This window comes from Chenopodium quinoa, unplaced genomic scaffold, assembly GCF_001683475.1.
Source record: "Chenopodium quinoa cultivar QQ74 unplaced genomic scaffold, ASM168347v1, whole genome shotgun sequence".
Classification (NCBI taxonomy): Eukaryota; Viridiplantae; Streptophyta; class Magnoliopsida; order Caryophyllales; family Amaranthaceae; genus Chenopodium; species Chenopodium quinoa.
In genome coordinates this window covers 4713952-4727949 of record NW_018743574.1, presented here as the reverse complement: position 1 = coordinate 4727949, position 13998 = coordinate 4713952, and the positions used below count along the sequence as shown (strand labels likewise).

At 35.6% G+C, this 13998-nt stretch overlaps 3 protein-coding genes across 3 annotated transcripts; 1 reads left to right on the top strand and 2 right to left on the bottom strand.

The window, feature by feature from the left end:
• On the top strand, nt 1-5484 carry LOC110682210 (BTB/POZ domain-containing protein DOT3-like). Its single transcript, XM_021858480.1, has 6 exons — nt 1-1332; nt 1525-1594; nt 2120-3009; nt 3417-3687; nt 3768-3896; nt 4282-5484. The coding sequence occupies exons 1-6, from the start codon at nt 1205-1207 to the stop codon at nt 4648-4650; spliced, it is 1857 nt and encodes a 618-aa protein (XP_021714172.1). The 5' UTR covers nt 1-1204; the 3' UTR covers nt 4651-5484.
• Nucleotides 5485-5543: 59 nt separating this feature from the next.
• Nucleotides 5544-6579, bottom strand: LOC110682211. The gene is made up of 2 exons (XM_021858481.1): nt 6308-6579; nt 5544-6216 (listed from the first exon to the last, which is right to left on the bottom strand). Exons 1-2 carry the CDS (start codon nt 6428-6430, stop codon nt 5788-5790), a joined length of 552 nt encoding a protein of 183 aa, XP_021714173.1. The 5' UTR covers nt 6431-6579; the 3' UTR covers nt 5544-5787.
• An 894-nt stretch (nt 6580-7473) lies between these two features.
• On the bottom strand, nt 7474-12391 carry LOC110682209 (CMP-sialic acid transporter 5-like). Its single transcript, XM_021858479.1, has 7 exons — nt 12149-12391; nt 10450-10498; nt 10144-10370; nt 9385-9583; nt 9164-9307; nt 8497-8571; nt 7474-8005 (listed from the first exon to the last, which is right to left on the bottom strand). Exons 1-7 carry the CDS (start codon nt 12289-12291, stop codon nt 7844-7846), a joined length of 999 nt encoding a protein of 332 aa, XP_021714171.1. The 5' UTR covers nt 12292-12391; the 3' UTR covers nt 7474-7843.
• Nucleotides 12392-13998: the final 1607 nt, after the last annotated feature.

Genomic DNA, 13998 nt, shown 5'->3' with positions numbered 1-13998 from the left:
TATATCATTTGGTACAAGATCTTGATGTGAAGTAACATAATTACTTAATTAGCTTATGAATAATTGTAAGATTACAAGTTAGGAGTATTTAAGAAGGAACGTCCTAAGCAATGCAACCACGCACACAATCATAGCAGAGTACTTGGCAATTAGCATACTATTGCATTATAATTAGACATTAGATTAAACAAGCCTAAATGTTTTTTAAGTTCCTTCTTTGTTCTTTTGTTTTCTGCTGTTGTAAAAATAATAAAATAAAAAAATTTAAATTTAAAAATAATAATAAAAAAAAAAGGAAAATCAGATCCAGTGATATCTACACAAAGGGAATGCAAAAGCAGCTCCTTATTATATGCGTTCTTGCACATGCACACACCTTCAAGACATCTACCTACTTATGCGCAGTAAAATTAACCAAAACTATACAGCAGTAATCTCCTACATGCCCCCTAAGCCCTAATATAATTACAATCTACCCCAACTGGTAACCATAACCTGCAAAAAACACTCGGCTCAATACCATGCTTCATTTAAGTTACATTCACGGCATTAGAAATGGCCCTATACCAATAACGTTAGAAAACTTCTTCTGGCGTCTCTGAAGACACCAAACTCAAAAAGAACAACAATCCATCTTACCAAAAGTCTAAGCTGGTTTTTTGCTCAATCAGGCAATGTATGACTGTATGAGTCACTATGGACCATATTAATCAATAAACGCAAAGTTTATGACAAAAATGAAAGTTGAACCTTTGAAAGCAAATTTAGTAGAGACAGCATTATCCTATTGTCGACCAACAACCCCATGCAACATTCTCTAATATTAATGCAGCTTCTATGTGACTTTTGAACCACAGCATAATCTTCTGTTGGAACTGTAAATTGTGTGGTGTGCAGCAACAGATGTTCTAAGCAACAATCTGAGTTGTAAGTATCAAGTTGATTGTTGTATAACCTCAAAGCCAATACTGACTATACCTCAACCCAAAGAATATTTCAAGTTTTCTGTCACTGTCTGATCGTGATCCGATATCTGTGACAGATACAAGTCATTCAACTACCCTCAAGTTGTCTTCTCATCAAAAAACCACAAACTCATCAATCATACATTTACTACAGCCCTATCCCACCCCTGAATTTCGTTCAATAAGACCAGCAAAAAAAATTCCTCATAGTTATAAACCTTCACTGTGAAAAGGTAACCATGAAGAGCCCAGTACCTGCAGTTGAAGCAAAAAGCCAGGAGAGTGACAGCAATAACGCAGATCAAATCATACTTCCCACCAGAATCAACAATGTAGATTACACATTTGAGAAGAACGGTAATTCATGGTAAAGACAATAATTTGTTTACGTAACTTGTAGCAGCTGGTGAATTCCAACAATGGCTACAAGAGCATTTTTTCTCACATTTCACAGAGCACCACACACACCCCCACCCCCCAATTTTCTTCTACATACCATTGTTTTTCTATTGCATTGACTCCCTCCAACAAGTGCTTTTTTCTTTTTTGTTATATGCAGGTTCGTGACTTCTGATATCCAGACTGATCTATCAATTCAAATCGAAGAAAACACCTTTCACATGCATAAGGTAAACTAAACATATTGAATGTTGTTTAAAGAAACCAAAAAAATTTATACTAACCAAAAAAAAAATGATTCACAAAAGCTATTAAATCCCAAAATTTTCTTATATCCATAATTAAATGCTCCGTATAATTATCTCCAATTCCCAATTTGAGCTTTAGGAGTGCACCTATAAAATTGTTGGCAACGTCGTATAAAGCTGAGAGTATTAAACCTTCTACATTTTGGGTATCTTTGGGGAAAAGGAGGGGGGAGGGGGGGATCTCAGCCAGTAATACTATACATCTCCACAAAGGGTCCACAAATTAAGGGTACAACTGTGATTTGGTATGACACTTAGATTAGGGATGCTAGGGAGCAGGGTAGAAAAGGTTAAACAATGGTGTATGTTCAGATTAGATTTTCAATCAAGAAAAATAGCAGCACTTTCCCAATCCCAGAGGTTCCATTAGATATACATAATCTCCTAATCCACCTCTGGTTTTGATATCAATTTATCACTTACCTTAACAGTTTTATATTGATACAGTATGCACTACTTACAAAGAGTGGTTACATAAGCCGGGTAGCATTTCAGCCCACAAGTTCAAGTTTAGAGCACAACATCAAACTTGACAACTTTCCAGGAGGACCGGCAGCTTTTGAAGAAGTAGCGAAATTCTGTTATGGCCTTCCCATAGATCTAGGCCCCAACAATGTAGCCCCTTTGAGATGTGCATCAGAATATCTAGAAATGACAGAGGAATTTGAAGATGGAAATCTAATATCCAAAACAGAAGCTTTTCTGACATTTATAGTACTAGCTTCATGGAGAGACTCAGTTATAGTTCTCAAAGCTTGTGAGAAACTATCTCCCTGGGCAGAGAACCTCCAGATTGTAAGAAGATGTTGTGATTCAATTTCGTGGAAAGCTTTTCAAGACAAGAATGAGTTAGTTGATGATGAGGCTTGGTGGTTTGATGACATAACAACCTTGCGGATTGACCACTTTGGCAGAATAATAGCAGCATTGAAATCCAAAGGTACTAAACCAGATATCATAGGTTCATGTATCAAGCATTATGCAGAAAAATGGTTGCCAAGCATGGATGGGAATGTAGAAGGGAAAGGACGGCATTGTTATGCAAAAAGTGAGCGGCATTTCAGTATTATAAGTGGGATGAACCAAGAAGGTGACATCAGCCAAAATAAGGAGCAAAAGATGATTATAGAAAGCATCATCAGCATACTGCCACCTCAGAAAGAAGCTGTTTCCTGTAAGTTCCTGTTATGGATGCTAAATATGGCTATGATATACTCTGCAACACCAGCTTTAATCTCAGAGCTTGAAAAGAGAGTAGGGTCAGTCTTGCAAGATGCCGATGTCCAAGACCTCCTAATTCCAAGATATCATAACAAAGATCGAGGGAAGCTGATAAAGTAAGTTCAAGGTTATACTTTATCTTAGAATCACCTTCTCTCAAGATTAGAAAATTTTAATCTATTGGGAATAACTTAAGATCTTAGACACTTAGCAAAAAACTCACCTAGTTTAATCTTCATTTAGGCACCTTGATTACTCTTAGATGTCAAGTCATAGCTCAAATCATAATTGATAGAATTAAGACTTGAAATGCCCATATGGCCATATTATGACTTGAAAAGCCAAAAATACTCAATTGTCAGATTGAATTATGAGTTTATGATTTGATCTAAGAAATCTTATTTTCGTCAATAACACAGACTTAAGATTATAAGTCATAATATTGCCAAACTAGGTTATATGGAGAAGTAATTTGGTGGTTCAACAATTTACATTAAACTAACCATACCAGTGTTCGGCACAGTTCACCAGAGGAAAAGACAATACACAACACAGACACTGTGCAGCGAATAGTGGAATACTTTCTGATGCACGAACAGCAACAACAGCAACAGCAGCAGCAGCAGAGGACTGAAGAACTAGAAGTCAGTAAGCTTCTAGACAACTATTTAGCTGAAATTGCAACAGACCCCAATCTCACTATCTCGAAGTTCCAAGTTCTGGCAGAAGCATTGCCAGCAAATACTAGACTATGTCATGACGGTCTATATAGATCAATTGACACCTATCTAAAGGTAAGCATTCCAGCCCAGCTTCTATGCCAACTTCAATGAGAAGCAATTTATACAGTCTACTTATAAATTCACTGGATCAGAGCCACCCTTCACTAATGGAGCAAGAGCGTAGAAGGCTGTGCAGGATAATGAATTGTCAGAGGCTGTCACTTGATGCTTGCATGCATGTGGCACAGAATGATCGACTGCCCTTGAAAACTGTTATACAGGTACTACCTTCAGCTTTAGAAGCAGCTAATCCTATCTTTCACACATCACAAGTCATAGGCAGAGAGAGAGAGAGAGAGAAGAGGGGGGGGGGGAATCCACTTAAGTCTTTGCATAAAACAAAGCCTTGCAATATAGAATGAAAATCAGATAAACATGAGCACAAGCTCTATGTTCCATCAGTCATTCAATTCAAGCTTCCAAAAGGAGGGAAAAGAAGCAACAGCTTCCAATTTCAATGCCTTGGCAATTGTATGAGGAAAATTTTAAAATCTAGTGCTCCATACATATTTTTAATTTAAAAACTATATAAAGATATAGGAAGCTCAAGACAATAGCCACGAAGAATCTCAAACATAATTAAATTTCTATCCAAATCTTCAACAGGTTCTGTTCTCAGAGCAAGTGAAGATGAGGGCGGCTATGCAAAGCAAGGAACAAACAACTGATGGCAATGATCGTGAAAATGATGAAAGCTGGTCAACTACAAAGAAAGAGATGACGACTCTTAGAACTGAGCTTGAGATAGTAAAAGATAGGATGTCAGAACTGCAGAGAGACTACTCTGAGCTCCAACAAGAATATATAAAGCAAATCAACAAGCAACGGAGCAACTCAGGCTGGATTTTTCGATGGAAGAAAATAAAGAATCTATCTTTTTTTACAGAAAAGGCCATGGAAGATATTGGAGATCAACAAATATCCAACCAAGAGAGAAGCACACCTAATACTGGGAGAAGACAATCCATTCACTGAGCAATTATCTACGTGAAGTCAGGAGATAAAAAATGTCACTAGAAAAATTATGTTCTCGTCATCATAGTAATCACCAAAAAGTCTTCTCCACATCCGTTACAGCCCAGCCCATGCTGTCATACTACAAAAGTATTTTATCTCCAAGAAGGGAAAGTACAATTTATGTATGATCTTGTAAGTGAACCAAAACAATAAGACAATGAAGAAGTTGAGCACAAGATTTTAGTACCAAGCAGATAATGGAGCACTCAAGATATCTTGAATACAAATTTTTTTTAAAAAAATATATATATAAAAATGGTGAACAATAGCGTAATGTCTAGCATGCCTATTACATTAGTTTCAGAGATAGGTTTCACAATAAACATCTCAACTCCATGTCAATGACGAGATTGGGGTTTTTTTTTCCTTTAAAATATAAAGAAATTCACAACACTCATTGCCTTTTACAGATTAAGCTTACTACTAAATTTTTCTAAAATATGAAAATGGGTTTGGATATTAGTCCCTTTTTCTATACCGAACGGTTCCTTATGACCATTCATATTAGCCAACCCCAAATCATTTTGGGACTAAGGCTTTGTTGTTGTTGTTGTTTGGATAGCCCATCAGACCATGAAGAAAGAGGAGAGTGAACCCACTATATGCCCAAGTAAGCTTCTACCCCAAAACCATTTGATAAATTGCAAGATAAAGGGAGAATTAAGTATGTAACTCCCTAAGAGTAGAAGGTGGTAAGCTTCTTACCTTCTATCCAATGAGGATAATCTCACACGTACAACTAGCACACTTAAATGGGATTCGACACTTACAAACTATGTCATAACTATGTACATACTATTACTGATTCATAACATAGATAGCATCAACAATTGAGATTTGAGAACAGATTGTCAAAGAGAATCACATAGCTGTGAGAACATTATTACTGAACACCAACAATTCGGCACTTTTTCAACAACCAATATAAGTCGCCACGATCCCAGTAATCCAAAACATCAATGGCAGCATTACCACTAAAACAGCAGCAAAAAAAATCTCAAATAACTCTAATAGATAATATCATGATAAACAACAACCTTATCAAGTTCCTCATGCTTAAAACTAATGAGCAACAAAATACCAAAAGTAAAGCATCTACCTAGAAGCAGCAGGGGTCCTCTTCATACTAGTCCACGGGAATTTCGCCGTCTCAGGAGCACCACCAGCAGTACGACGAGGGCGTGGAGGAGCAAATCCCCCAACACCACGGCGGTATCGTGGAGTGGCCTTATCGGGTCGGTTTCCATCGCCTTCAAGCCAATGAGACCTCTTCTGACCCTCAGCCTCAACAATGCTAGTCTTAGACTGTTTATTCAATTCCTTTTTATCATCCTCAATCACCTTAATAGGGAAAAGATCAGGCGAAATTGATAAAGGGGTTTTTAGGGTTACGAATGCTTTCTTGTAATCGGGTTTAGCAAGAAGAATACCACCTCTTTGCTTCTTCTTTCCTTCCATATTTAGGGTTTGAACTTTTTCGACTTCGAATCCATACAATGATTCCAAAACCCTCTTGATTTCGATCTGCAAAAATTGAAATTGATCAAATTAAAATCGATAAAATTGGGAAGAAATTAAGAGGAAAATGAAGATGAAGATTAATTTGTGAAAATACCTTGGAAGCAGAAGGGATTGTTTTGAGAGAGATTTCGGTGATGTTGGTGAAGGAAGAAGGCATAAGGAGCTTGATTGGGAGGTTGGCGAAGTGTACTACTCGTCTTCCTAATCTTCCCGCCATTGCTGCTGCTTCTTCTTCTTCGATGTTTTTGTGACGAGAGTTGATTTTAGAGAGAGTTGCAGATGAAGCTGCCAAAAACCCAGCTTAAACCCCAGAAAAATGAGTCTAGTCAGGAGAAATTGGGAATTTGGGAGAGTTTCAATTTTCATTTATTTATTTATTCTTTTTTTTTTTTTAAAAAAAAAAATCTTTAGAAGAAAAAGGAAATAATACGGAGTAATTAATTATCAATTGGAAATTCCAAAGGGTTCGTTTGGCATCATTGTAGTTTTTGTTTTTTGGTTTTTTGTTTTTTTTAAATCATATGATATATATCATGTAATGAATAAAAAATTAGTCAAATTTATTAAAATTATCATAATTTTGAAAACTGACAACCAAAAAATGGAAACATCTTTTTCTTGTTTCTTGTTTTTGGTTTTTAGTTTTCAAAAAAACAGAAAACGGAAAACTGAAAACAAAAAACAATGTCAAACAAGCCCAAACTATTTGATTGAAATTTTGAATTGGGGTTTCATATGATTCAATTCATATTTGTTATAGAGGCCGTCCAAATTTTGCATTTGATATTTGTCTAATGACAATCTTGTAATTAATTAATCGTATTGGTTTTCGCACTAAGGGAGAGTGATTAAATGTCATTACAAACAACAACAAAAGAATAAATCCTTATTTATTCCCTTTCTCTTTTGTAATTACCCCATACCAAACCCCACCTAAAAGAGGGGAAATGATTTTGGCACACCAAAATTGATTTTGACGTACCTCTATGTGAGAGCACAATTTTTTTTTCTCTTCTCACACAGGGATGTGCTAAAATCAATTAAGGGTGTGTCAAAATCAATTTCCCTAAAAGAGTAAATGTATATATTATATACCCTATACCACAAGATCCACGACTTTATTTAAAGAAAGTGAACAAAAACTTTATGATAATTACTTGATTACGCTTTAGGCTAGCACTCCTTTGGTAACTTGGTAAGCTTGGCCTGACTTTCTTACCTCTCCTCAATAGTCCCCATATACAGAGTAAATTGTTAGAGTGAAGACTTGAAACACAGACATACTTCATTCAGTCATATAGATTAGTTACAATTTCCAGTTCTGACAACCAAATGAAGCCTGGATATCCAAAAAAAAGTCATTCGGATGTCAGGTAAAAGACATTCAGCTATACATTCTAGTGAATGAATATTCATCATATAACGGTTTAGGCATGTCCGACAGACTTTAATACAAATTCTAATGAATAGAGAAAAAGAAACAGAATGCTTGCATATTAGTTTTTTGCCTACAGCATTGACATCACGTGTCTGCCAGAGGAATTATAATCTGAACAGATCACCATACAAGACATACAGTTGAGGCAAGAAAAATAAAAAATGATCCTCCCCAACTTAGAACGATTTAGGTCTAAGCTTCCTTCTTTTTGGCACGGTAAGGGTACTTTTGATACATTGAGATGCTTGTAATCACTAGGGGAAGAGCCACAAGGCAGTATGGTGAAGGTGGTATACCATCAAAAATGAATTGCAGCAAGGCTGTCACAAGAAGCGCAGAAACAATGACAAAACCCTGCAAAAACATAAAATGAAGTGAGATGTTAAATCTTTTCAGTGGCAAGAGTCTGATACAAATTAGGCAACGAGGACCAGTTGACATAAAACCAGGAAGCTAATATAAAGCTGGAATAGTGAAAAATAGTGCGGTCTATATGCAAATAAACTCGTTCCGACCCAACAAAATAACGTTCTCCTTATTCATTATATTTTTAAGTTTTTTAATATGCAAATCTTACTAAAAACAAACTTCAAAATGGTTCACATGAAGCCGATGAAGGTATTCTTTCCATTTACAAGCCTATGGGAAGGTGGTAATTTAGAGCCTAAAGCTAAACAAAAGTCTTCCCAATTACCCATCAAATTTTTGCTCCAATGGGTCTCAGTAACTTCACAAACACAATAATATTTACTATCATGTAAATGACAATACATTATTATTTAAAAAAATAATAAAAAAAAAAATACTGATTAAAAATAAGTTTTCTTCAATCTAAGCAAACTTGCCTTCCTGACACCACCAGCATAAGTTGTGACAAGCCCAACAAGAATTCCACCCAGGGCATTTGCTACTACAGGGACCTGAAAGAATAAAAAGAGTAAAATTTCATGTCACAAATGTTCATGTTCATAATGATACTGTGCCATTGAGCTTTGCACTAAAACAAATTAATAATAATAATAATTTTGCCATTGAACTCTTAGCTCACACAACATCAAGGCCACCTTATGCAGCGCACCAGGATTCATATCCTGGCTGGCTAGCCTTACTTGTGATAAGAAAAAGAGAATGTAATGGCCAACAGGGAATGGCCAAGTCTGCTCAGCCCAAGCCCTGGCCAGCAGGAAACAGGTAAATGAGGGGGGACGTAAATTAAAGTATAACAGGTGAATACAGAAGGCGGAACCTTTTCATCTAAACATCAACATGTGGTTACATCCATCCCAACATTGTAAACATAATAATTTGATGGACTTCAATCAAGTACATCTTAAGAGATGGGAAGTGTTATTTTGGATTTAGTGAAGATTCAGGGCCAATGTTCTAAAAATAGATAACGTTGGTGAATTGAACTATCATTTTACTTATTGCTACGATTTCAGAATGTAATTCCTAGGCAAAGAAGAAGCGTAACTGATAATACATTAAGTAGCCGAGGACAAAAGAAGATACCAGAGTTAAAGGAGTCCATCCGTAAAAGAAGCCATGCTTTCTCATAGCATATCCATCAGGGGACTGGGACAAGCTGGCCAACAGGCACAGGCTTCCGAAAATTGACATCTCTATGGTCATCAAATATGAGGAGTGTTTCTTGACCTGAAAAGATTAAACAAATATAAATCAAGATCAAAAAGAAGTTCAAGATACCTGAGTGACAGAGAAGCTAAAGATACCTGAGAAGCCCATTGACACAAAGAAGAAGCTAGACCTGAAAGCACAGAGGCTATCAAGACAGGAACAATTCCGTAAAATAGCACTTCTTCGGGATTCCCGCTTTTAGAAGCTTTGCTTGTGCCTTCACCAATGCTTAAAAGTACAGCAGCAAAGATCAAAAGGAATAGAGCTCCAATTTGTTGAATTGATTGTTTTTGCCTGTAAATGATTGCAATCAGGAATTTGAGCTATCCAAAATAATCAAAGGTCCACGACACAAGGACTGCAATATATAATTTTAAGAGGTAGTATTATTCTATCTATCTCAACAAAATCTAAGCCTTTGTTACAAAGAACCTTTTGTGTAATAAGAGTACTTGTGCCTGATTTTCTTACACCAAACAAAGTGACATTAAGAAGTTCAAAATTGACCAAAAAGAATCAAATGCCCTTACAATAGCAAAGTCCAAGGATCAAACCCTTGGATCAACACCCCATTGCTCCCAAGCAATGGAAATCAAACATCTAAGGGACTCCACAAATGATTGAAGGACTCAAAGAACAAGTGAGGGTGTTGTGGGCATACCAGAAATGGCAAAAACACACAACTAGACCACTCTAATAGTCCAATATAACCAAAATCCTTTAGCTTGAAAAGTAAGCTGCCCCATAAATTACCACCACTCCAACTACAAGCCACAAAGTACCCATTGTACCCTTTTTTGACTCGAAAAAATCAGAAATAAGATAGGCACTAACATTGCTTACTGAAATCTTACCTTAATATCATATACCCAAAGAAGGCTGTGAAAAATAATTTTGTCTGGTTTAGCATTGAAAATGTAAGGGAGTCAAGATTTTTGTAAGAAATCTGAAGTAAACTATTCTGCAGTGCATAGATCGCAGCTGGGAGTCCAGAAAAGGTCAATGCCCTGAGTAAAGACCAATCTTTGCATAATTTATTCAAGCTACCATTGAATATGAGGACCGTGAAAGCACATATAACCTGAAGGATAAAAAGAATTCAGGATCATAAAATAATACAATGTCATGGTGGAAAGCTAAAAATACAGTAATTGGATCACCTTTGCAACTTCACATGCCAAAACTGATGAAGTCACGATTACATCTCGCCTACAAGAAAAACCAACATTCAACAAGTTGATACAAGTGAAGAAAAATTATGGAGACTGGTGAAACAACGATAGCTTTGTAGAGTGTTTAGACAGAACTTTGTTAGCTGCATAATTTAAATTGCATACTAAACAGCACCAAGTGCTATGGTCATGACATGATACAGAGTCTGACTTGGAAATGGGATGCGATGTTTCCATCAAAATTTGGGATTTGCTGTTTTGGCTAGAATTTTTGAAAAATATGTGGGAAAATGACCAAACCAAACATAGACATCGATACATGACAATTACTAAAACTCATAAACTATAAACTGATGAGATTGTATAAGTTAAGCCCCCCCCCCCCCCTTTTTTTTTTTGACAGAAGACCTTGTTTTGTTCATTTAGCTTTTGAACCTCAAGTATGAATTTGGGAACATGATGAACCAATTTAGTCTTTTGAGTTTTGATTAGTTAAACTTCTATGGTCTATGATAATTTTATATAAATAAACGAAAAATGAAAATTAAGGTTTGGTGCTATTTGACAAAATGCCAGGCCGTAATATTATCTATAGGCTTATGTTTAACTCTGTCGTTAACACTAAATCAGTCCCAACCACCCCCAACTTCAAAGTTTTTTCCTCCTTATTTGAAACATGCAAGTAAAAGCACATTTTGCACCAAACTTACATAGATTTGATTTAAGAGCATCATGTATATGAGCTAAATTGACCTATATCACACTGACAAAAGTACAATATAAGACAGCACCCCAATTATGTAGTAATGGTGCCATCCATTACCCTACATGAAAATTAGTCAAGATGAGTTAGCCTAGCGGCTAAATTTTATCCCTATCAATGTTAAGGTTTAGTATGGGCTATAGATAAAATTCACTGCCGAGCACAAGCCCACATAGTAGGAAAGTCTGACCACATACAAGCTCAACCAAGTTCCATCCTTGAACAAATAAGTGGCTAACTGATAAGTGGAGAACCCTGCCAATCTTATATGTTAGTGAATCTTTCTCTCCTTTTTCAACAGTCTCAACTCACATTTGAATTATTTTCCTAACATAGATTGCACAATTCAAAATCATGTGGGTTATTTCAAGTAGCTATATAACACATTTAAAATTTACATTAATTACCATATATGTCTCACTGTGAATGCCAAAAAATGCCCATTAATGGCATGCGTTGCACCCCAATCGGTATTTGATGGGGGTGCACCCAAGCTCTAGTTTAGGGTTTCGAAGCCAACTTTGCCTTTAAAATTCATGGTAGTATGGTACGTTGAACCAGATAGGACAGTATAATTGGATTGAGGAAGAACATTGTCTGACATTCAACAAAGAGCCTGCCGACCCAGTACTTTTCATATGTTTATATATATTCTCCAATGGATAATTCAACCAAGTATGTTCTAATTGAACCAACATTATATCAGCAGGTAAAATCATACAAACAATTTTTAAAAAACTGTAAAATTACCCATCAACTAATTCTAAAATGTGACACAAAATAAAATTCCAAATTAAGAATTCAGCCCCAAATTCCAATTACCATCTACTATGGCATATAATTCCTAGATAAAAGACAGTATGTAATCAAAACAAATACCACTAACAAAATTATAAATAAAAATTCAAAGGAGGAGAGAGAAACCCGGTAAAGCGCTTGGAGATCAAAGGCTGAGAACCATATTGGAGAGTGAGCAAAGCAGAGAAAATCCATATTTTTTTCTCAGAGCTTTCTCTCTCTTCTCTAGCGGTTGACGTGTTGGAGGTGTTTTCTTTGGTGGAATCCATCTGAGGGCCACCCGCGCCAAGTCCTGGAAATTTAGAATTGATGCGATTGGGTGCCGATGTACGCTTTTGCCTTCTATAGTTAGAGACCTTGAGTAAAGTAAAGGCACTCTAGATTTGAAATAACATGTTTTTGGAGGTCTTAATCTTTGAATGAGGAAAAGATCATTCCACTTTTCGAAAGTGTCACCAATACAAATGACATTTATTACACAGTATTAATTTAGAAAAGCATGACAAAATTACATGTAGATTGTTGTAATTAATGTTCATTTTCATTTAATCTTTCAACTTTTAGTCATCTTATCCAACGCTCTTAGGCGTACGTTAGCTTTTGCCTAATTATAAGTATGTTATTTGACTTTTATTTTTTGTTTATCTTGGATTTATGAAGTTTTAGTTTCTCTTATGATATGATGAAATGAAAGAATGAATTGTTACAAAATTAAACATGATCTTATCGTAATAAAGAAGACGATTATTCATTTCTAAATAGTTTTGGGTCTATCTAAAAATTCTTCATTTGTGGTATCAACCAGATCAATATGTTATTCGATGAGACCAAATGTGATTTTACTAATGCCTCAATGCGATATACAAAAGTTGAGTGCATTGTGGACTCGTGATTTGTAAATACAGTTATCACGAAATTCAACTTGAATCATTATGACAACCCATTTACCGAGCAAAACTTGATCTAGTGGTAAGGTTTGTATCTCCCAACCTTGATGTGATGATTCCCTTACCCCCCCAACTCCCAAAGTATCTAGCCTAATAACCTGAATTCGATGACCTGTCAGAAGTTTTGGCTCGATAGGGTCAATAATCATCCATCCAAGAAATATAAAGCTAATCTAATATAAGGTAAGTTGAGTGATCATTCAAAATTGGTTCGATTTGACTCACTTTGATAACTCTCTTTCTATTAATGAGTACATTTTTTTATTTATATTTTCTAAACAACCAAACACAAAAAGCTAAAATGAGATGAAACCAGCACAGGCTTGAGCCTGATCTCGTAAACGAATAGATATCACCAATGATTTATTAAGACTATGTTAAAATTTTACCAACTCGAGAATGCTTTTTAGTAATTAAAGTCCATTGATTTTCTAAAATCTCTATTACTCAATATAATTCACCTATTTGCAAACTCACTTTATTTACATCAAATATTAATAAATAGATAGATAACTTATTTAAACCATACATGAAACAAAATTAACAAGAAACTCATGCATAATTTGGCGTATTAAACAAACTATCTAAATGTCTACAACTTACAATCTCAACCAATACAACCATTGGTACGATGCATTTGTTTGAAAATAAAACAGATTATGTGTAAGAAAAGATTTCTCGAAACAAGTAAGGCTTGACTCACTTGATAAGACTTATTATCTCATATCTTAAAGAAATTTAAAGTTCAAATCTTTCAATATATTTCCTCCGTTTCTATTTAGTTGACGTGTTTGATTTAGGGACATATATTAAGGAGTGGAGAGAGAGTGATAGAAAATGAAAAAACAAGTGGAGTAGCTTGTAAATCCAAAATAAATAAATTACCCCAAAAGAAAACGTATCAATAAAAAAAATTTCCTAAAGAAACACATGTCAACTAAAAAAAAAAGGTAGTAAAAGTATTTGAGGACAGGTTTCCTTACCTATCCCTCCTCCCTCCTACCAAACACCCCGATAAACTAGAGTGAC